A 22887-nucleotide genomic window follows, 5' to 3' on the forward strand; every position below is an offset into this window, starting at 1 on the left:
CAATTATGTTCATCTGAACAAACAGAACTCTGCCAAAAGTTCTCAGACATGATGACCCTGGAAAGTAAGCTTAGCATGGGGAAGACAACGTCTCATCTTAAGAGTTAAGGTGACTCTGGATCTCCCACTGGGCAACCATCCAGTGGTTCTATCGGATCAAGCAAATCACGTACTGTGCTCTCCAGTCACTAGGTGGCCTGATAAAAGCTGAGTCTTTGAATGCAGATGGGGAAAAAAATCTTTATAGTAAGCCGCTCCGCCTTCCCAGATCAAACCTAAAAGTGAAGCTGCCTCGATAGGATCAAAAAGTCATTCAGAATTCATGATTAAACAGAGCAGGTGCTGAAATATAAACAACGTCCATTTCGGTGTTTTTAATCTTTGCTGTGTGCACTGGGCCTGACGCATAATGTGAACTCACTGATGTTAGTGATTCGAATGTTTTTCATTTTGATATCTGTGAAGTGAGATGTATTTCAGATTCGATGGCATGTTACACTTAAGTCTGGAGTAGATTTTCACTCAATTGTACATAAAATAAAGCTATGAGTCACAATAAATAGCATCCTAGATTTGATGAAATATGGAACTTATTGAATGAATCAATAATTAAAAGATCAAATGTGCAGTGGGAGGTTACCTGAATAAGAATGCTGGGTGCCTTCACTGGAAATCGATGAGGTTCCCCCAATAGCAGTGATCCCTTCCCGCTTGTTAATTATTTTCCGGAATGTTTTGCTGATATCTTTGCTTTTTAACTCTTGCATGAGCTGTAATGGAATATAAGCAAATGCAGACTTGATCAGACAATCATAAAAAGCTTGGCAACTTGAAGGATTTTTACTTGGACTTCCTTATTTACAGGAAATGAAACCAGAATGAACACTAATCAGGTGCTCTTGAATTTGTTGCTTGTGCATGCAGGCAACTCTCATGTCATTTAACCAATAACACAAAATGGTCAAATGCTTGCGCTTCAATCACTGGAACAAATTTTGCGATAGCTAAGTTTAAACTGAACACACTGAAATGGTTGTTTTTGCCTTGCCTGATCTTTTGACTGAAAACCTAAGAAATGACTAAATGTTTAAGATAAAAGAATGACTTAATGAATATATCTTCCTGCCTAATCATCTCAAATTTGTGTATGTGTGTGTGTTTATATATACATATGTATATAAAATGGGGCCAGCGCTGTGGTGCAGTAGGTTAATCCTCCGCCTACAGCACTGGCATCCTATATAGGCACCAGTTGTGGTCCCGGCTGCTCTACTTCTGAGCCAGCTCTCTGCTATGGCCTGGGAAAGCAGTAGAAGATGGCCCAAGCACTTAGGTCCCTGCACCCGTGTGGGAGACCCAGAGGAGGCTCCTGGCTCCTGGGTTCGGATCAGCTGAGCTCTGGCCATTGCGGCCATTTGGGGAATGAACCAGTGGATGGCAGACTTTTCTCTCAGTATCTCCCTCTCACTGTCTGTAATTCTATGTCTCAAATAAATAAATGAAATCATATATATATATATATATATATATATATATATAACACCACATAAACAAGATGGCTCCTGTAGGAAATAACATCGGCTTACAGAAACAACTCCTCCCAATCACCTTCTCATTGGACCCCTCAGAGATTGGCCAGATTGAAATTCAGTCAGTTTTCTTTGAATGTACATCTGGTCATGTCACTTCCTCCCACTCTATTCTTCCCACTTCACTGGCTTTCAATCGCTTAGAATAAAAACAAAAATCCTACAAGGTTACACATGATTGCAGCAGCTGATCCTGACTTAATTTTCTAGCTACATTCCTCATCATCTCAGCTGTAGGAATTAATTGCTTGAGAGGATCCCTCATCCTAAAACCACAGGGTGTCTCATATGCTGCCACCTCTACCTTCCTCCCATATTATTCATACGCTCCAACCCCTTTTTCTCTATTGAATATCTTTCTTCAGATCTCAGCTCAGTTTTCACAGCTTCGGGGTACCTAAAGTTCCTGGGGTCTCCAGCTCCCCTCCAAGTTCAATTCATCCCACTATAAACTCTTATGAGACCTATCACACTGCCTTAGCAACTATCATAGTTATCTTTTATCCACTTCTGTGACTCTGTCTTCCCTACCAAATGTAACTCCAGGAAAGTAGGGACCATGTATCTTTTTGCCATCGCATTATTCACAGCGCGAAGCAAAGTTTCTGGAATGAGAAGAGCTCAAATTTTTGCTTCATGAATAACAAATGTAAAACTAGACACTTTATAGTTCATAAATAACTATTCAACTATATTAATGGTCAATACGCACTGTATTCTATCGTTGTTCTAGGGCATCAATTACTATTATTTAAATCTGATTTCCATTCTAACAATTTGAGAATGACTTTTTTCTTCATTTTATGAATTGGTACTACACTAATATTATTATTTCTACACTAATAACTGTTATCATCATTCCATTAAAAAGATTTTGAAAGACAGACAGACGCACAGACAGAGAGAGATAATTCCCATCCACTGATTTGGTTCAGACCCCAAATTGCCACAAGAGCTAAGCCTGAGCCAGGTCAAGCCAAGAGATGGGAACACAATCCAAGTCTCCCATGAGAGCTGCCGAAACCCAACCACTTGAGCCATCCCCGCTGCTTTCCAGGATCTAGGAAACTGGATTCAGGAGCCAAAACCAGAGGCCGAACCCAGGCACTCCCATGTGGGATGCAGATGTCTTAACCAACATCTCAACTGCTAGGCCAAATGCCCCCCCGCCCCATCATCATCGCTTTTATAGCAGTGCTTTTTCTGGCCTCTGTTGCTGGATCTAACCAAAACTAGCAAAGCCATTGTTGAAATTCTGCTTGAAGCAAAACAATCAATAGCCAGGAAGGATGATATTACTTACGGACACAAACTCTTCAAAACTGATTTTGCCATCTTTGTTGTTGTCAGCCACGGCTAGAATTTTCTCCACAATCTCTCGCACCTTGTAGCCAGGAAGAGGAAGGCTTGCTTCCTTGAACAGGTCCTGAAGTTCATAGTCACTGACATATCCACTGTTGTCAATGTCTGTAAAGATACATGATGAGCTGTCAAATACCACCTGTACTCTGCTTAAGCTGTGCACACACAAGACCATTTGGGGGATTCACAGTCATGCAAGTGTAACCATACTGCATTTCCCTTTGTCCTTTGCACATTCACATTGTTAAAAAGTACTCTTCCTTTCCTTTTCCCATTTGAAAGAACAAAAGCTAGTTGCTAATCTTATGGCTAAGCAAAATGTTTTTTCAAATAGATACCGACCTAAGGATTTCAAAAGCTGGTTGTAAGGAGATAGCTGGTGGAGCAGTAGACTCAGGATAAGGAAGGAAGTTACCACCAACAACCAAAAAACAGCCAAGGTTCACTTCAGAGATGCCTCCATATAAGTGACCTTGGCATTGACCCCAGAAACAAGTTTTTTTCCAAGTTTGTTTAACAAGCTTTTTTTTTTTTATTTTTTACAAGAAACTTGTTTTACAACCTCCCTCAACTCTTGTTTTTCCTTTATTTAAAAAAATATTTATTTATTTATTTGAAAAGCAGAGCAACAGAGAGGGAGGGAGGGGGTAGCAGATCTTCCATCTTCTGGTTCACTCCCCAGTGGCCACAGTCAGGCCTGGGCTGGGCCTAAGCCAAGAGCCAGGAAGCAGAAAACCCATAAGGGTCTCCCACATGGGTGGCAGTGACCCAAGTACTTGGGCCATCTTCTGCGGCTTTCCCAGTTGCATTAGCAAGGAGAGGGATTGGAAGCCAGGCAGCCTCGACCAGTACTCTAATACTGTTGCTTCTACATGGGATGCCAGCAGCATTGCAAGCAGCTTAACCCCCTGTGCCACAAAACCAGGGGTGGGGATATGGAAGCCTTTCTCCTTTCAGTCTTTTTTTTTTTTTTTTTTTCTGACAGGCAGAGTTAGAGAGAGAGAGAAAGATCTTCCTTATTCCGTTGGAAGCCAGGTGCTTCCTCCTGGTCTCCCATGTGGGTGCAGGGCCCAAGCACTTGAGCCATCCTCCACTGCACTCCCAGGCCACAGCAGAGAGCTGGACTGGAAGAGGAGCAACTGGGACAGAATCCGGCGCCCCAACCAGGACTAGAACCCGGGGTGCTGGTGCCGCAGGCAGAGGATTAGCCTAACTTCCCTTCCCAAGTGGCCATGTGGTAAACCTGTTTTTTTTTTTTTTTTTGATTTGTCTGTTTGGTTTTTTTTTTTATAACCTTTTTCTTTGCATCAGCTTTCCTCTCTGGTGTACTGACTGTCCTGCATGGAGTAGCCCAGGCCTGATTTTACCAGTTACAGTAGTAATGTTTTTTCATGCTCAGCAGGAAAGAGTAGTTACATTTTTTTCCTTACATAGCAGTATAAAGGTGTGCTACACAATCTATCCAAAAATTCATATTTATATAGAGTCTATCCCCATAGATTAGTGCTACCTACATATTTTAGGTATGTATTTTGGCTAATGCTCTCACAGAAAATCCAGTTTTAACTAAGGTTCAAAAAATAAGCCTGGGAAACTACATTGGCAATAGTCAATTTAACCTCTTGATGGAATTTACAAAATGGATCTGCCAACCCCACATGCCATATAAAATATGTGTTTCATATAAAAAGTGAAAACAGAGTGTTTTCGTTCTCCATTTCACTGGTGGCAGTTCTGTTTCACTTGTCAATAATTCATTGCTTCTTCATTACATATTTATGACACTATTATGGATGGTTGAATCATGTTTGATGTCATTTTGCGAATACGTGTTAAAGAGATTTCACACCTATATTTGGACTTTTAGAAACAGGTTTCCTGGTGTTGGCACACCATCCCGAGCTGCCCTTCCCTGGGTTTTCCCTAGAGACTGGATATCATTTCTTGACTCAACAAAAGCAACACAAAACACTTCTGCCCAGCATTGGCAACGGAGCTTTGGACTGTTTTGTTTGCTGCCTGGCTCCACGTAGGATAGGATCTCTTTGCTCATCTGGTAGGAGTTGCTTTGTTCCCTGTATCTCTTTATCTTCTCAATAAAAGAGCTGTCATCACCATAACTGAGTTTGTGACAAGAAACTTTTTCTTCTGAATTCTCATATGAAAGTTTGAGAATACTGTTCAGAAAGATCCATATGTCTAAAGTAGAACTATCAATAACCAAAATATTACTATAATCCCAACAGTTAGCTAGGAAGCTAAATTGCTTGATATTGCAATAATAATCTTTATAGCAAGGTCTCATTAGTCCACCACTAGTTCAGAATTCTTTCCTGTAATGTTAAAATACACAAATAGACTAGGCTGGCTTACTTCCAAATCAGCACTACTGGAAAAAAGAAACAAGATTGAGAAAATTATTTGCCTGTTAACTCTCATGCTAAACTAACAAGAATAGAACCAGCAGATGTTTTTTGTCTTTGCCTGTCTTTCAAGTAAAGTGAAAATAAATAAAGATCTTTTTGAAAAAGAACCAGGCTTAGACTGATCTGAGTGCTTAAATCCCAGCTCCTTCCCTACAACCTCTGTGGTTTTGCTGAGAAATGACAAGAATTAGTGAGATACGACAACATTTAATGAGCATACATTCTGTGTCAAATGATCTGGCAAGAACTTTTAGGTTTTGTCATGAAATAAACTGAGCTAGTTACTATTGCTATCATTCTCATTTTGATGGTGGGAAAATAAAAGCTGAAGGTAAATAACTATAAATATCACAATTTAAAAAGAAATAAGAGTGTCTTACAACTCAACAACAGTAACAACAGACAACCCAATCTGAACAATAAATTCAAAAACAGGCAAACAGCTTGAACAGGGATGTCTCCAAAGAAGATAGCCAATAAACACATGAAAAGATGCTCAGCATCACTAATTATTAGGGAAATGTGAATCAAAACCACAATGAGATACCACTCGCTCATGAGTATGACTATAATCAAAAACAAGCAAAGTTCCAGCAAACAAAAGCTGGTAAGGATGTAAAACCCTTCTGCACTACTGTGGGAATGTAAAATGGTATCTCCTCTATGGAAAACAGTATGGTTATCCCCCAAAAACTGAAACACAGAATGAACTCAGGATCTGGCAGTTATACTTAGGGATCTACACTCAAAAAGCAGGGACTTGAACAGGTGGTTGTACATTCAAGTTCATGGCAACATTACTCACCATAACCAAAAGATGGAAGCCACTCAAACAGCTATCAATGGATGAACAGGTAAGCAACTGTGGTATTTACATACAATAGAGTACTATTGAGCTATAAAACAGAATGCTACAACATGGGTGAACCCTGAGGACATTATATTCAATGTAATCAGCCACTCACAAAAAGAAAATGCTGTATGATTCCAATTATACGAGCCACAAAGGGTATTCAAATTTATACAGACAGAAAATATAAAGGTGACTGCCAGTGGCTCAGGGAGGGAAAAATGGGGACATATATTTTAATGGGTATAGAGTTTCAGTTGGGGTAAATAAAAAGAGTTACAGAGAAGGAGGTAGTAATGGATGCAGAACAATGTAAATATTCTTAATGCTATTGAACTGTATGCTTAAAAATGGTTAAAACAGCAAATTCTTCTATGTATATCTTATCACAACTTTGAAAGGAAAAAAAAAAGAACATGACTGAGGAGTATGTTAACTCCTCACTTCTACCCAGCAGCTCAGAAATACCCTAACTGCTGAAGTTGGCTGGCTAAGTCCCTCTGTCTCTGGGAAAAGTTGTTGGGTACAGATTAGCAGACAGTTTGCAGGGTTCAGGAGAAGCAGTTGACAGTGTAAACAAGGTCAGCAAGTACATATTTTGCAAGTGTTAAGAGTTCCCTAAAACAGAGAAAAATTGGTTTAGTCAAAGTGCCTTAAATAAATATTGCAAATACTGCAAGATTATATGTCCAGAAATCATAAAAATTAAAGTTGGCATGAGAAATGAAGAAAAGAGATTACTAAGTCATTCTTTTTTTAGACCTATGTAGCACTTTCACTCAAGCTACCAAACTATATCCATAAAATAACAGAAATGCTAAATTAGGAGATATATTTTTATTATTTACTCTTTTTAAATGCTTGAAATAATCCGAACATTTCAATAATTGTCCAATTTAGGGACAGGCGTTTGGTGCAGGGGTTAAGACACTACTTGGGACACCTATGTTCCATATCAGTGTGCTTGGGTCCAAGGCCTGGCTCTGATCCTGATTCCAGCTTCCTGCTAAAGCATACTCTAGGTGGCAGCAGTGATGGTTCAAGTAACTGTGTCCCTGTCACCCACGTCGGGGACCACAGTTGAGTTCCGGGCTCCTGGCTGTAGCCTGGTTCAGTCCAGAACATCGCAGGCATTTGAGGAATGAACCAGCAGCGAGATGGATCCGTGTGTGTCTCTCTTTGTTCCTCTGTCTTTAAAACATATAAAAGTAAATTTAAGAATTTTTTAATAATTTTCATCTTGAAAACATTCTGGCCACTGGATATAATACTCCAAATATTAATGTTTAACAATTTTCTGGAACTCATACTAAATACTTGAATTACTCTAACGACAATTAGTCCATCCTCCAGGAGAAGTGGAAGGGCCCAGGGCTTTATGGAATTCACTTTATTTCACAGCGTGATTTGCTAAATCATTGTTAAACCATGTTAAATCGTGAGATTCCTCAGTTTCATTTTTTGGAGGAGAGGGGAGAGCTTTATTTTTTAAACTTAAATTTTATGTCTTTGTACTTGTCTCTGAAATTCATGCTGTATTTCACTTCAGCCTACATCAGTTTTAGTTGTTAGTGACAGGATGTGTGAGAAATCTCAGCAGAAGATCAGCTGCGATCATTGTATCCTCCATGGTCCACTCTCTGGTGAGCTCCATTGTACCTGAGAAGCAGCCTCAGAGGAAAGGGACAAGCAGGGTGGTGTCACTGTCCCAGGGTCTATTCACCTTGCTCAGCTTTGAATGGGCTCACCTTTCACTTGCAGGCATTTACAAGCTAAAGCAAAAAATGGTATTTATATTCTCCTTGTTTACTACCAGTGTCCTAAGAACAAAATACAGACAAATTGTGATATACTACATCTACAGTTTGAGGAAGTTTTTTGGAAGAAAAATGCCAAGCTGTCAAAATGATAACGTCAGAAAGACAAAATACTGGAGTCTTTCAAAAGTGAAAGAAGAAAAGGAAGACATGTGGCCTGTAGCAACAACACTAAGATTTTTTAAATTATTCATGAAGGAGAAGGAAAACAAGACAGATGGTCTTTAAAAATAATGCCAAGATTTTAAAATATTCTGCATGAAGTCAGAAAGTGTTATTGTTAGCGACAAGGACAAGAAGACCAGAGTTCAGTTTATACACAAGGAAGTGTTCTGTATTTTCTCTTTAATGAGGATCCTATGCTAAGTGGATTCAGTTACACTGTCATTCATTAACCCAGATTATTCTCTGCAAATAAATGATCAAAGAATCCAAAGTCCAATTCACCGAGAAATTCAAGCCAGTCTTAGTAGTTTATCTTTCAGAAAGAAAGAATAAAGTGAAATCTAGCTAGATGGGGGATATAAACTTGGGGGTAACTGGGTGGTGGCTGAAGAAAAGAAAAGCTATTGTTCCATTCCTGAATCTGACATCAAGTAGAACAGGAATACGGTATTTCCTCTCCCTCCAGCATACCTATTTTATTAAATGCTTCTTGGAGTTCTTCAAGCTCCTCGCGAGAAATGGTAGTAGTACTGTTTTCCATCTTTGGCCAGGAAAAACTACCTTCAAGTCTTAGTATCTAGAAAAAACAGTATCATAAAAATAACGTTAGCTTTTTGGAAACACTTAGCTAAGTACTACATGGCACAGAGGAAGCACATTTTCGAGAGGAAATCACCCTGAGTCTGGCCCACAAAGACTACACAGGATTAAGTCCCCCTAACGCTTTCTCTCAGCACAATCTAGCCAGCCAGACAGTAACACAGCCACGGGGAGGGAAAGCAATACCAAGCTGTCACAGCCTAGGCTACGACAAGGCATAGGCATTTCTCCATAACCTGAATAATTTTCAATTGCATTTTTTTATAAATTTTTATTTATTTATTTATTTATTTATTTTTGACAGGCCGAGTGGTTCACCTTCCAATGCGCGCTGCGGCCGGCGCACCGCGCTGATCCGATGGCAGGAGCCAGGTACTTATCCTGGTCTCCCATGGGGTGCAGGGCCCAAGCACTTGGGCCATCCTCCACTGCACTCCCGGGTCACAGCAGAGAGCTGGCCTGGAAGAGGGGCAACCGGGACAGAATCCGGTGCCCCGACTGGGACTAGAACCTGGTGTGCCGGTGCTGCAAGGCGGAGGATTAGCCTAGTGAGCCATGGTGCTGGCACTTCAATTGCATTTTATCCCATGATTTCAGGGGGAAAAAAATTCAAAGGATGAGGTCAGAAAATAAAATTTCAAGACAGGAATAGTGTCCACACAAAGAGGTAAAGGAAGTCACAGTCTGCTGTTCTAGGGATGGAGTTTGTGCTCTTAATGTTCATTTGTAAAATGTTCAACCCTGACACGTTTTTCCTTCCCCGTGGGAGGGTCTGCCCAGATCTGAGGGACTCTTCCTACTCCAAGTAGGCGAGACAAACCAGGAAGAAAAAAATCACATAAAACTAAGCTTAAGAAGAGTAAGAAGTTTGCTGTCAGTGTATTTTCATGTTAGTCGTCAACATAATACTGACAACTATGCCGCGGCTCACTTGGCTAATCCTCTGCCTGTGGTGCCGGCACCCCAGGTTCTAGTCCCGGCTGGGGTGCCGGATTCTGTCCTGATTGTTCCTCTTCCAGTCCAGCTCTCTGCTGTGGCCCAGGAAGGCAGTGGAGGATGGCCCAAGTGCTTGGGCCCTGCACCCACATGGGAGACCAGGAGGAAGCATCTGGCTCCTGGCTTCAGATCAGCGCAGCGCGCCAACTGTGGCAGCCATTTGGGGAGTGAACCAACAGAAGGATGACCTTTCTCTCTGTCTCTCTCGCTCTCTCTCACTGTCTAACTCTGCCTGTCAAAAAAAAAAAAAAAAATACTGACAACTACACATGACTATATCATAATTTATGATGTAAATCCAATGTTTAAGTGGATTCGCATTGCTTTCCATTTTTCATTATAAATAAGGCTTCAATGAACATCCATGTAGATAAATCTGTGTTCATTTTCATGTAAGTATCTAAAGATGGAATGACTTGGCGCTGCATTGTGGCACAGTGAGTTGGGCACCGGTTCGAGTTCTGGCTGTTCCACTTCTGATTCAGCTCCCTGATAATGCGCCTAGAAGGGCAGTGGGAGATGGCCCAAGTGCTTGGGCCCCTGCACCCACGTGGAAGACCCCTATGAAGCTCCTGGCTCCTGGCTTCCACCTGGCCCAGCATCAGCCATTGTGGCCATCTGGGGAGTGAGTAAGTAGGTAGAAGGTCTCTTTTTCTGCTTTTCCCTCTTTCTCTGTCACTCTGCCTTTCAAATCAATAAAATAAATCTTTTTTTAAAAAAAAAGATGAAATTATTTTCATTTTTAAAACTTCAGCTATGTAGCAGCACAACTCTTATTTTTAAAATAATTTAGTGAAGGCAAGCATTTGGCCAGTGATTAAGTCTGCTAGTCAGGACACCCACTTCCTTCATCAGAGTCCGTGGGTTTGATCCTTGGCTCTAGCTCTTAATTCCAGCTTCTTGCTAAAGCAGACCCAGGAAGTCAGTGGCGATGGCTCAGGTGGATGGATTCCCATCACTCACATGCGAGCTCTGTATTGAGTTCCCAGCTGCCTGCTTCAGTGGGCTGAGCCCCACCCCACCCCCTACTGCCGACTTCTAGCAGGCAGACTGAATCAACAGATGAGAGCTTTCTCTCTTTCTCTGCCCATTTGTGTCTCTGTCTTTCAAATAACCAAAGAAATAAATTTTTAATTAAAAAGATGAAATGACTTAGTCACTTGTCTAGTCAATGTAAAACTAAAGATGAATACAAATTTTGTTGTATTCTTATACACTCCTAGTTATATTGGGCAGTCAATATGCACCACATAAAATAAGTGAAAATAATTGCTTATAAGACAACAGCAACTGAAGCTAGTTGGGAAAACATCTTTAAATGCTTTTATAGAGAAGGTTCAACATCAGCCCTAATTTTCAAGGAACTCCATCAATTTTCAAAACAATTTATTCACTGAAATGTATCACTAAGATTTTCAAAAATATATATATTTTTACAGATTTATTTATTTATTTATTTGAAAGGCAGAGTTACAGACAGAAAGAGGGAGAGACAGAGAGAGGTCCTCCATCCACTGATTCACTCCCTAAATGGCTGCAATGGCCGGAGGTGGGCCGATCTGATGTCAGGAGCCAGGAGCTCCTTTTCGGTCTCCCATATGGGTACAGGGGCCCAAGAACTTGGGCCACCCTCCACTGCCTTCCCAGGCCATTAGCAGCAAGCTGGATCGGAAGTGGTGCAACCAGGATTCAAACTGGTACCCATATGGGATGCCAGGCACCGCAGGCAGAGGCTTAACCCATTATGCCACAGTGTGAGCCCCCTCAAAACATATTAAATTATGTGAAATCCTGAACAGTTTGGTTCATTTGTCACTTGGGATCTGTGTATAAACTTGTTTAGAAATTTTGGTAAAAATGATAGATTTCTACCTCTTATTTTTTTTTTGGAGCCTCTTTCTAATTAAGTGTGCAATAAGACTTTATTTTGGGGAGGGCCAGCACTGTGGCATAGCACCATAGGGGCACCGGTTCGAGACCCAGCTGCTCCACTTCTGATGCAGCTCTCTGCTATGGCCTGGGAAAACAGCAGACGATGGCTCAAGTCCTTGGGTCCCTGCCCCTGCATGGGAGACCCAGAGGAAGCTCCGGGCTCCTGGCTTCGGATCGGAGCAGGTCCAGCCGTTGCGGCCAACTGGAGAGTGAACCAGCGTATGCAAGACCTCTCTCTCCCTCTGCCTCTCCTTCTCTCTCTGTGTAACTCTGACTTTCAAATAAATAAATAAATCTTTTTAAAAAACCCACAAACCTTTATTTTTATAAAAATATGCCATTGCTTACTATAAAATTCTATTTGATTTTTAAAGAATCCTGGGATAAGTATAGCCTAGCAGTTAAGATGTAGGTTACAACTCCTGCATCCCATAACAAAGAAACTGGATTTGATACCTGCTCCAGCTCCTGACCTAGCTTCTTCCTATAGAGACCATGGGAGGCATCAGGTGTTAACTCCCTGCAACCCACGGGAGAACTGGATTGGGTTACTGGCTCCCAGCTTTGGCTGTTCGAGAGCCAGCTGTTGCAGGCACTTGAGGAGTGAACCAGTAGATGGAAGCCCGCACTCGCTCTCTCTTTCCTCCCCTCTCCCCCACCACCATGTGTGTGTGTCTATCTGCCTCTTAAATAAATAAAACAATTTTAACTGAAGTGCTGAAGTCAATGGAGTAAGAGGGAGCCAAGCAGAAATTACCTTCAGTCCCAAACAAATGTTAGAATTACTTATTCATTTTGCTGAATTCTCATGTTTAGTAGGTTTTATTTACTCTATTTAAAATTATTTACAGGCATACATATTTTTTGTTGAGAGACTGTCCTGTCCTTTTAGGATTCTTGCGCATAATCCCCTAGGTCTGAAAAATGTTACTCCTATGGGGGCCGGCTTTGGATTCTGGGGTCTGGTTCTCCTTGCATGTCTGTTCCCCTAGTCAAATGGCTTCAACCCCTTACCTCCAGTTTTAAACACAGCAGTCCAATTTAGCATCTGCCCTGCACAGACAGGCTGCACACTAACACTGTGTTGATCTTGCATTGGAAAAATAATAAAAACAAACCTGGAGTTACAGTTTTTGCTAAATTCTACTCAAACTCTATATTATCTGTTAAACACATAAAATATTTTTATTCTCCCATAATCAGGAAAAGCCAGCAAGGAAGCTTATTGAAAAAGTCATCTGCCTAACAATGTTATGTTTCTTATTTTTAAAGCTCTGCATTTATATCTTGTAAGTATAAAAGATGTTGCTTCAAGTCTTTTAGCATCTAAAGGAAGCAAACAGAGAAATATAGAATGATCTTCCACATACACTCTTAAAAGAACAAAACAAATACACAAAAGTAAGTATGGTGAGAGAAGGGGACTGGTGTGAGTTGAATGTTCATGAAATACTTCTGGAAGGAATAAAAATGTAAAGGTATTTCCTTCTCTAGGGCAAATGGAGAATTGGAGGCAGAGTGAGAAAGGACTTTACTTTTCACTACATATTTTTTGTATTCATTTTGTAAGGTGAAAATCCTACAAAACCTAAACATAGCTGAAAAGTAATAAAGGCAATTGTGGTAAAACATTGAAAATATAAAGTAAATACTAATAGTCTAAAGGCATACAATACTCAATACTGTCAATGATAAGATGTTATATACAGTACCCATTAGCTACTTGTTATAATTAAAATAAAGTCATCCATATTTCCTTACAATGCAAAATACTGTGATTAGTATTAGACTAGTACTAGTATTAGATAGTAAAACAACTTATAGCTTTCTACAAAGATAAGAAGACTTGAAGGTAGAGGGGTTAAAGAAAACTACATCAACTTTTTTACAATTATAGAATCATGCATAAATGTGTTATATCAATACTTTTTTGTCAAACTATGATTCTTCAACTAATTATAGCATATGATGTCCTTAACAAGCATTTTTGCATAGCAGATAAATTTATTGGGAGCAAAATATCCTGTTGGCTAAAAAAAAAATGCAGTGGTTTGATTTGATGTATAAAAGACTACTCTAGTTATATGATTCTCATGCTTGCCATGGCGTTTGTCAATGAAAAAATGTGTATGCTGCAATAAAACAAAGACCTTTGAAAAAATTATGGAAGCAAATGTATTCCATCGAGTAAACTTTCAAAATAGTTGGCAAAATTTGAGAAGACAAACCCAGTGAACCAGTAACCCATATTTATTTTCCTACTAGTCCTACACTTCAATAATGTGCCACATATTGCTCTAAGTACTTCGAGTGCATTCTCATCTAATCATCAACACTCTGTAAGGTAGGTCCTGTTCTCAGGTTGGCAACTGAGAGAGATTCTTTGCAGGATTGACTCACTTTCTCAAAGTGTCCTAGTGAGTAACTCTTAGTTCAAGGCCAAGCTATGGCAGACTCCAACTTTGTATCATTCCTGCTTCCAGGTCAGGATACAGAGTGTGGAGATGTAATCTGATATCAGCTCACACAGACATATGTTTTTATATAATAACCACACAATGACTTAACATTACATGTTATCTGTCAGATAAAAACTGGAATTTTAAAAGAAATCAACCTCTGTAAAAATCCTAGAAAAAGTATTGCTATATCAACTCATAGTTATCAAGCAAGTAACCTGTCAGGTCCCAAAATACTCTAGAAGACACAGTGACTAGGAAATGTCACTTAACTATTAGTACCCAAAGACTTGGCACTGAAGCGTCCATACCAGGAGCCCGGGACAGACAGACAGAAGAGCTGAGTCCCCAAAATCAGCTGTGAAAGATGCAGCCCAGAGGCCATGGGCTCACAACCAGAGACCCACCCACAGGCAGGTCTTGCTGAATTCTTCACACAGATACACCTGCCTATGCATCTTGACTGTTCCCTATATTTCCTCAATAATTCCTATCCCACTTTCTTCCTCCACATTTTGTAGCACAAACAATTTTATGTGAAGCTTTTTTTTCATCAATTAAGGTCTCTTCTTCTCTCCTAAACTTCAGTGCACCCTGAAACCACCAAAGAGATATTTGGTAAGTCAAGGAAGCAAACTCTAAAAAAGACATTTTGGGGGGCCAGCATTGTGGCATAGCGAGTAAAGCCTCCACCTACAAGGCCAGCATCCCACATGGGCACTGGTTTGAGTCCTGGCTGCTCCATTTCCAATCCAGCTCCCTGCTAATGTGCCTGGGAAAGCAGTGGATGATGGCCCAGGTGCTTGGGCCCCTGCACCCATGTGGGAGACCTGGATGAACTTCCTGGCTCCTGGCTTTAGCCTAATCCAGCCCCAGCCATTGTGGTCATCTGGGGAGTGAACCAGTAGATGCAAGAACTCTCTCTTTCTGTCCTTCTCTCTGTGAAACTCTGACTTTCAAATAAATAAATGGATGGATGGATGGATGGATGGATGGAAGGAAGGAAGGAAGGAAGGAAGGAAGGGGGAGGGGAAGGGAGGGAGGGAGGTAGTTTTCTATTGAGATGAAATTGGATCTGATCTTTTATCCTCCCTCAGATTTCTAAGTTCTTTGGGCCTTTTAAAACTTCACCAAAGTTAGTTAAATCAGTCCCTTCTGGTTGCCAGGATTCAAAGTCCTGCCTCCGACAGTTCCCGGGGAAAGGCATTAGGAAACACTCAAATTGCCAAGAGACCAACAAGATTTTAATGTCTTTCTACTGACCTTCATGCTCCCAGATGTGAAGGACAACAGCTGTGCTTGCAGGCCCCTTTTGGGCTCCCAGCTTCCAGGGCCACTCTGCCCCGGTCACTGAGACTCTCTGAGGTGTAAAGCTAGCCTCTCTCAGGTCTGACAGCCCACCCTCCCCCCCACCTATACTCCAAATTTCCTTTCTTCTCTTATTCCTCCTCCTCTAGTAACATTTTTTAAAAAAAGGCAAGTATTTAGTGAGAGCTCTCGATGGACTTAGAACTGCACTAACCTCCTCACACACATGAACTCTCTCCATATGCATCTGTACTTCTATTGATGATGAAGCATCAACTCTGGAAATGAAAATTTGAGGCCTACAGAGATTAGATAACAGGCCCAGGGAAGTAACAAAATAAGAGATTCAAAATCGAATCCAGGGCCAGCATTGTGGCACAGCGGGCTAAGCCTCTGCTTGTGATGCCAGCCTCCCATATGAGAGTTGGTTCCTGTCCTGGCTGCTCTATTTCCAATCTAGCTCCCTGCTAATGCACCTGGGAGAGCAAAGATGGCCTAAGTGCTTGGGCCCCTGTCACCCATGTGCAAGACCAGGATGGAGTTCTGGGTTCCTGGCTTATGCCAGGCCCAACCCAATCCCAGCCACTGCAACCATTTGAGGAGTGAACCACAGGATGGAAGATCTCTGTGTCTCTCTCTCTCTGTCACTCTACCTTTGAAATATATAAAATAACATAAATCTTTCTAAAAAATCAAATCAGTTTCTAGTACGCAAATTCTTAAATTCTCCTGTAGTTAAATTAATATCCCTATTCCTTTAAAAAATTTATTTACTTGAAAGGCAGAGTTACAGAGAGAGAAAGAAAGAGAAAAAGAAAGAGAAAGAGAAAGAGAGAGAGAGAGAGAGAGAGAGAGAGAGAGAGGTCTTGCATCTGCTGATTCACTCCCCAAATGGCCACCAATGGCTGGAGCTGGGCCAATCCAAAGCCAGGAGCCAAGAGCTTCTTCAGATACAAGAGCCCAAGCACTCAGGCCATCTTCTGCTGCTTTCCCAGGTGCATTAGCAGGATGCTGGATCAGAAGTGGAGCAGCCGGGACTCAAATCACCAACCATATGGGATGCCAATCCCCAAACAGCATCTTTTCTGGCTATGCCATAGCACCGGCCCGACATCCCTCTTATTTCACTGCAAGCACCATAGGTAGTTTCAAAGAAAGGATGAATGACTACTTCACTCAGAAGCATGAATGACCAATCAACCTTTAAAGTGGTAATACTTCCAACCATTCTTACATTACAGTTTAATCAACAGTATACCTATCTATCTATATATCTAGATTTTTATCTAAACAAGAATATATATTACATTATGTTATATATTTTATATATACATAAAAGATTGATTTATTTATTTGAAAAGCAAAGTTAGAGAGAGAGAGTAGAGAACCAGAGAGGGAGAGACAGAGATCACCGGCCCCCATTACTTTCTATTTTCAGCTCTCCACGTCAAGTTTAGAGGTCATAAGATCAGTGGAATAAATCACTATATGAAAAATTAAATTATTAGGAAACATAATTTAGGGGCTGTCATGTGGCATACTGGGTTAAGCTGCCTCCTGCAATGCCAGCATCCCATATGGGCACTGATTCGAGTCCCAGCTGCTCTGCTTCTGATCCAGCTCCCTGCTAATGCACCTGGGAAAGCAGCAGATGATGGCCCAAGTGCTTGGGCCCCTGCATTCACATGGGAGACCCAGATACTGCTCCTAGGTTTGGTCTAGCACAGCCCCAGCTCTTGAAGCCATTTAGGGAGGGAACCAGGAGATGGAAGATCTCTCTCTTCCCCCTGTCACTCTGTCTTTCAAATAAATAAAATAAATTTTAAAAAGAAACAAATTAATCGAAGAGATTTTTTTCTTAAATAAAAATCTAAAAAATATGTTCATCTGTATATTTCTACAAATCTCTTTTTAGCAAATTTCTGTATATAAAGACAAAATTGTTTTTTGCATAAATTTTGTTACATATTTTTGCTAAAAGCTTTATATGTAACAAGAATCCAGTTACCAAGCTGTTATATTTTCAAATTTTCTGATAAATTACAGGAGGCACAAATAATGGCTTTCAGAATGAGAGACTTCCATTAGACCCTAACTATAACAGTAGCACAAACTGAAAACTTCCCCAACTCTTTCAAGAAAACAATATTTTCTTATAATAAAATCCAAGTGGATAGATAAGTAGAAGAAGTCTTTTTCCCTTCAGGGAACCACATAACTATATTTTAGTATTGACATGCTTTATTTTCACTGCGAATCCATTTTTTAAGTGTATGTTCAGATGTCTCTCTTTGCTTTTTTTTTTTTTATTATTATTATTTGACAGATAGAGTTAGACAGTGAGAGAGAGACAAAGATCTTCCTTCTGTTGGTTCACCCCCCAAATGGCTGCTGCGGCTGGAGCTACGCCTATCCAAAGCCAGGAGCCAGGTACCTCTTCCTGGTCTCCCATGCAGGTGCAGGGCCCAAGCACTTGGGCCATCCTTCACTGCCCTCCCGGGCCACAGCAGAGAGCTGGACTGAAAGAGGAGCAACTGGGACTAGAACCCGGTGCCCATACGGGATGCTGGCAGTGCCACAGGCGGAGGATTAACCAAGTTAGCCACGGCCCCAGCCCCTCTTTGCAGTTAATGTTACAAAAAAGCAATGATGTTCTTCCTGGAATTCATGAAAATATAATTAAAGCAAATTTTTAAACAACAACAACAAAAATCTCCTTTTTCAACCACACTTTCATACTAGAAAGCTGTACCAATCATTTTGCAAACAGTAAACATTCACATTCCATACCAACCATTAACTTCTTATCAAATTTTCTTTAGTTAATTGGAAAGCCTATAGCCTCCCCAATGTAAGTATGAACTAGGATACCATTTCCTTTGTTAAATATTAGTCTCCTACTCTACATATCAGCCTGATCTGGCCTTTGGACAGAAAGCACAACATGCTTAAAGGGTACACTGTAATATACATTTTTCCTAAATATCCTTCCGTGCTGAAAGAAGTGAGCCCCCCTTTCCTTCATTCTACAAGGGACAGCTCTACGAGGCAACTTTCCTTAAAATATAGTTCATTAGACAGCCAACAGCCTGCATTTGCCAGGTTCGGAAATATTTTATTCTCAAATGAGCAAAAGAGCCTCCGAAATGCCTGGACAACCCCAAAGACCTTAAGAACGCCCATCGGGCCCTGTTCCGAAGACAGAGCGCAGTCAGGTGTAACTGACACTCGGTTCCAAACCTTCAGACAAACCCCACCTACAGGGGGACCCATGACCTCCTGCAAAACAAATAAAACAAAAAATAACCACATGTTGTTAACCATGGTGCTTTTTTCTGCTTCAGCCTCTATAAGTAGTCACTGTCTCACTCCTCCCTACACTGCCAAGTTCATGTGCTCTCTGCCCCTCCTCTCAGGCTGACAGCCAGGACCCGGGGCTGTCCCTGCATGTCCTTACCTGCTTTCCATGGTGTAGGCAGGATCGCTTCTGTCTTTCCCTTTCCTCACTGTCTTCAGCTCCCATGTATTATTCCAGTTACATACATTAATTTTCAAGGTCATCTGCTGCTCTGTAATGGTCTCATTTTGCTATTTCCTTTTTGCTTCATCTTCCTAACTACATCATTTGCTCCTTGCAGGTGAAAGATACGTATTTTATTATTTTTCTACATTCCCAAGGGTTTTATTATGTTGTGCGTGTAGGGGAAGTTTAATAAAACTCATGAACAGCAACGTCGCTCTTCAAAGAGCAGGAGACATCCTAGAAAACAGAGGGCTGAACAAAACGATAGTTTGTGGGAAATGTGCCAATAGACACTAGACTCACAGAGAAGATTCTACAGCTCAATAACCAGTTCTCTTCATTCACTCACCCACTGTCGTTACTCAACAACAAATTATGAGCCCCTGTTCACTCTGCTGAGGGGGCCGGATTAATTTGACAACATTCAAATTTTTTAAAATTTTTATTTCTTTCTACTTTACTTGAAAGGCAGAAAGACAGACAGACAGACACACACACACACACATGCACAGACAGAAAGAGAGATCTTGTATCTACTGGTTCACTCCCCAAATATTCATAACAGTAGGGCTGGGCCAGGCCAAAGTTAGGAGCCTGGAACTCAATCCCAGTTTCCCACTTAGTTGGCAGGAAGCCAAGTACTCCAGCCATCACCTGCTGTTTCCCAGGCTGTACATTAGCAGGAAGCTAGAACCAGAAGCAGAGCTGGGGCTCAAACCAGGAGCTCCAAAACAGAATGCAGGTATCTTAAGCAGTGTCTCTTGTCCCAACATTCAGATTTTATTTTTTTTAAAGATTTATTTTATTTATTTGAAAGACAGAGTTACAGAGAGAGGTAGAGACAGAGAAAGAGAGAGGTCTTCCATTCTGCTGGTTCACTCCCCAAAAGGACACAACGGCTGGAGCTGAGCTGATCTGAAGCCAGGAGCCAGGAGCCTCTTCTTGGGTCTCCCACACAGGTGCGGGGGCCCAAGGTCTTGAGCCATCTTCTACTGCTTTCCCAGGCAACAGCAGAAATCAGGATCAGAAGAGGAGCAGCCAGGACACGAACCAGCGCCCATATGGGATGCCGGTACTGCAGGCTGGGGCTTTAACCCGCTGCGTTACAGTGCCAACTCCCTTAACATTCAGATTTTAAAGCCACACGGCTATACCTGGTGTTTTTTCTAAATCTATCAAAATAACATTTGTCAACTTTTTCCTAAACCAAATGAGTTAATAATATAGCCTTGGTTCTTCTTTAGGTAAACCGCGCAAGTTTTGATGCTCTTGTGCACACACAAAGAAATCTGGCAAAAACAAATAGAGGGCTTACCTACGTCTTCTCTCCACAACCCACTACATAGCACCACCATGGCCACCTCCATGACCAGCCACAGCCCTCAGATGTGGGTACTTCAAAAAGTTCATGGAAAACAAATTAAAATGTAACTATTTTGGTGCAAAAATATTCTAAAACCCATGTTTCTCTTTTTCACAATAGGAATATCCTATGAACTGTTTGAAGACACCCCTCCAAATACATGGATTTAAAAACTTTTTGCATTGGCCGGCGCTGCGGCTCATTAGGCTAATCCTCCGCCTGCGGCGCCGGCACACCGGGTTCTACTCCCAGTCGGGGCGCTGGATTCTGTCCCGGTTGCCCCTCTTCCAGGCCAGCTCTCTGCTGTGGCCCGGGAATGCAGTGGAGGATGGCCCAAGTCCTTGGGTCCTGCACCCCATGGGAGACCAGGAGAAGCACCTGGCTCCTGGCTTCAGATCAGCATGGTGCGCCAGCCGCGGCGGCCATTGGAGGGTGAACCAAAGGCAAAGGAAGACCTTTCTCTCTGTCTCTCTCTCACTGTCCATTCTGCCTGTCAAAACAACAACAACAACAACAACAACAACACACACACAAAACTTTTTGCATCAAAATAAACTCGTCTTTTAATTCCAGTTTTCCACAAATGTTTTGGAGTACCTTCAAACTCCTGTGCACTGCTACACCTGGGCATTGACTTGAGATCAGCATTCAGTGGCCTTAGAGTGACCACAAACACCTTTCCACATCCATCTATTTATAAGCCCCAATATATAACCCCTCATGAAGGAGGGATTTTTTTTTCATTTTACTGGAAATGCATACACACACACACACAGAGAGAGAGAGAGAGAGAGAGAGAGAGAGAGAGAAAGTCTTCCATCCACTGGCTTACTCCCTAAATGCCTCCAACAGTCAGGCTGAAGTGAGGAGCCAAGAACTCAATCTAGGTTTCCCACATGGGTGGCAGGGACCCAAAAACTTCAGCCATCATTTGCTGCCTTCCAGGATGCACAGTAGTGGAGAGCTGGATCAACAGAGCAGCTGGCACTGAAACAAGGCTCTTCAATTCAGAATGTGAGTGTCCCAAGCAGTGACTTAACCATTGCACCAAACACCCACCTGCACAGAGTTTAAATTCACTCATTCATGGATTCCACAAATATATACTATTTGGCTGGGTAAATGAAGAGATTTAAAGGTGAGTAAGAGGGGCCAGCACTGTGGCGTAGCGAGTGAGGCCACTGCCTGCAGTGCCGGCATCCCATATAAGTGCCGGTTTGAGTCCCGGCTGCTCCACTTCTGATCCAGCTCTCTGCTATGGCCTGGGAAAGCAGTAGAAGATGGCCCAAGTCCTTGGGCCCCTGCACCCATGTATGAAACCCAGAGGAAGCTCCTGGCTCCTGGCTTCGGATCTGTGCAGCTCCGGCCCTGCGGCCAATTGGGGAGCAAACCAGCAGATGGAGAACCGTCCCCTCACCCCGCCTCGCCTTCTCTCTCTATGTAACTCTGACTTTCAAATAAATAATTCTTTTTTAAAAAGTGAATAAGAATTAGTCTCTTCTAGAAAGAACTACATTCAATTATGCTTGTCAGTTTCAACTGTAAATGCCTGAAAGATTTAGTTAAAACTGGGAGTTATTTTGTACATACAGAAAGTAATTTTATGATTATTTCCCTTTGATAAAAAAATCAGAATCATCTAATTCACCTGCTGTTTAACTCTGGAATTTCTGGGGCGGGGGAGAGATTTACTTATTTATTTGTGAAGCAGTTACAGACAGAGAGAGGGAAAGACAGAGAGAGAGGGGTCACAACAGCCAGAGATGAGTCAACCTGAAGCCAGGAGCTTCTTCCGGGTCTCCCATTGTGGGTTCAGGGGCCCAAGCACGTGGGTCCTTTTCCAGTGCCTTCTCAGGCCATAAGCAGAGAGCTGGGTTGGAAGTGGAGCAGCCAGGACTTGAACCGGCACCCATATGGGATGCAGGCGCCACAGGCAGAGGCTTAACTAGCTATACCACAGTGCCAGCCCCAACTCTGAAAGTATTTTTTTTAAAGATTTATTTATTTATTTTGAAACTCAGAGTTTAAAAATGAGAGGGCGAGGCAGGGAGAGAGAGAGATCTTCCATTCAACGTTTCACTCCCCAGACGGCCACAACAGCCAGGGCTGGGCCAGGAGGAAGCTAAAGCCAGGGGCTTCTTCTGGGTCTTCTACCTGCGTGGCAGGGGCCCAAGTGCTTAGGCCATCTTCCACTGCTTTCCCAGGCCATTAACAGGGAGCTGGATCAGAAGTGGAGCAGCCAGGACTCAGATCAGTGCTGATACAGGATGCTGACATTGGTGTCTGCATCTGTGTCGCAGGCAGCAGCTTTACTCGCTGTGCCACAACGCCACCCCTCACTCTGGATTTAAAGGTGCCTCTTTGTATTCTGTGTCATTTTCTATAGCAGTCACTCAGCTCTATCACCTGGACAAACTGTAGTCAAGGCCACTGTGTCATACGGAACTGCAAAGTGAGAAAGGCTAAAAGAAGATGGTGAGTGTGTGTGTGTGTGTGT

At 42.0% G+C, this 22887-nt stretch overlaps 1 protein-coding gene across 5 annotated transcripts in view; it reads right to left on the reverse strand.

Moving 5' to 3' along the window:
- PLS1 (plastin 1) overlaps window positions 1-22887 on the reverse strand; it is a 135594-nt gene that overhangs the window by 45344 nt on the left and 67363 nt on the right. For all 5 annotated transcript variants that reach the window (XM_002716570.6, XM_070072688.2, XM_089331096.1 and 2 more), the window contains 3 exons: window positions 8681-8786; window positions 2893-3056; window positions 641-770 (listed from right to left, as the gene is read on the reverse strand). In XM_002716570.6, coding sequence (XP_002716616.1) covers window positions 641-770; window positions 2893-3056; window positions 8681-8750 — 364 coding nt within the window. In that variant the 5' untranslated portion in view covers window positions 8751-8786. The remainder of the gene's footprint in view (window positions 1-640; window positions 771-2892; window positions 3057-8680; window positions 8787-22887) is intronic.

This window comes from Oryctolagus cuniculus, chromosome 4 (assembly GCF_051225735.1).
Source record: "Oryctolagus cuniculus isolate XC-2025 breed Fujian yellow rabbit chromosome 4, ASM5122573v1, whole genome shotgun sequence".
NCBI classification, from domain to species: domain Eukaryota; kingdom Metazoa; phylum Chordata; class Mammalia; order Lagomorpha; family Leporidae; genus Oryctolagus; species Oryctolagus cuniculus.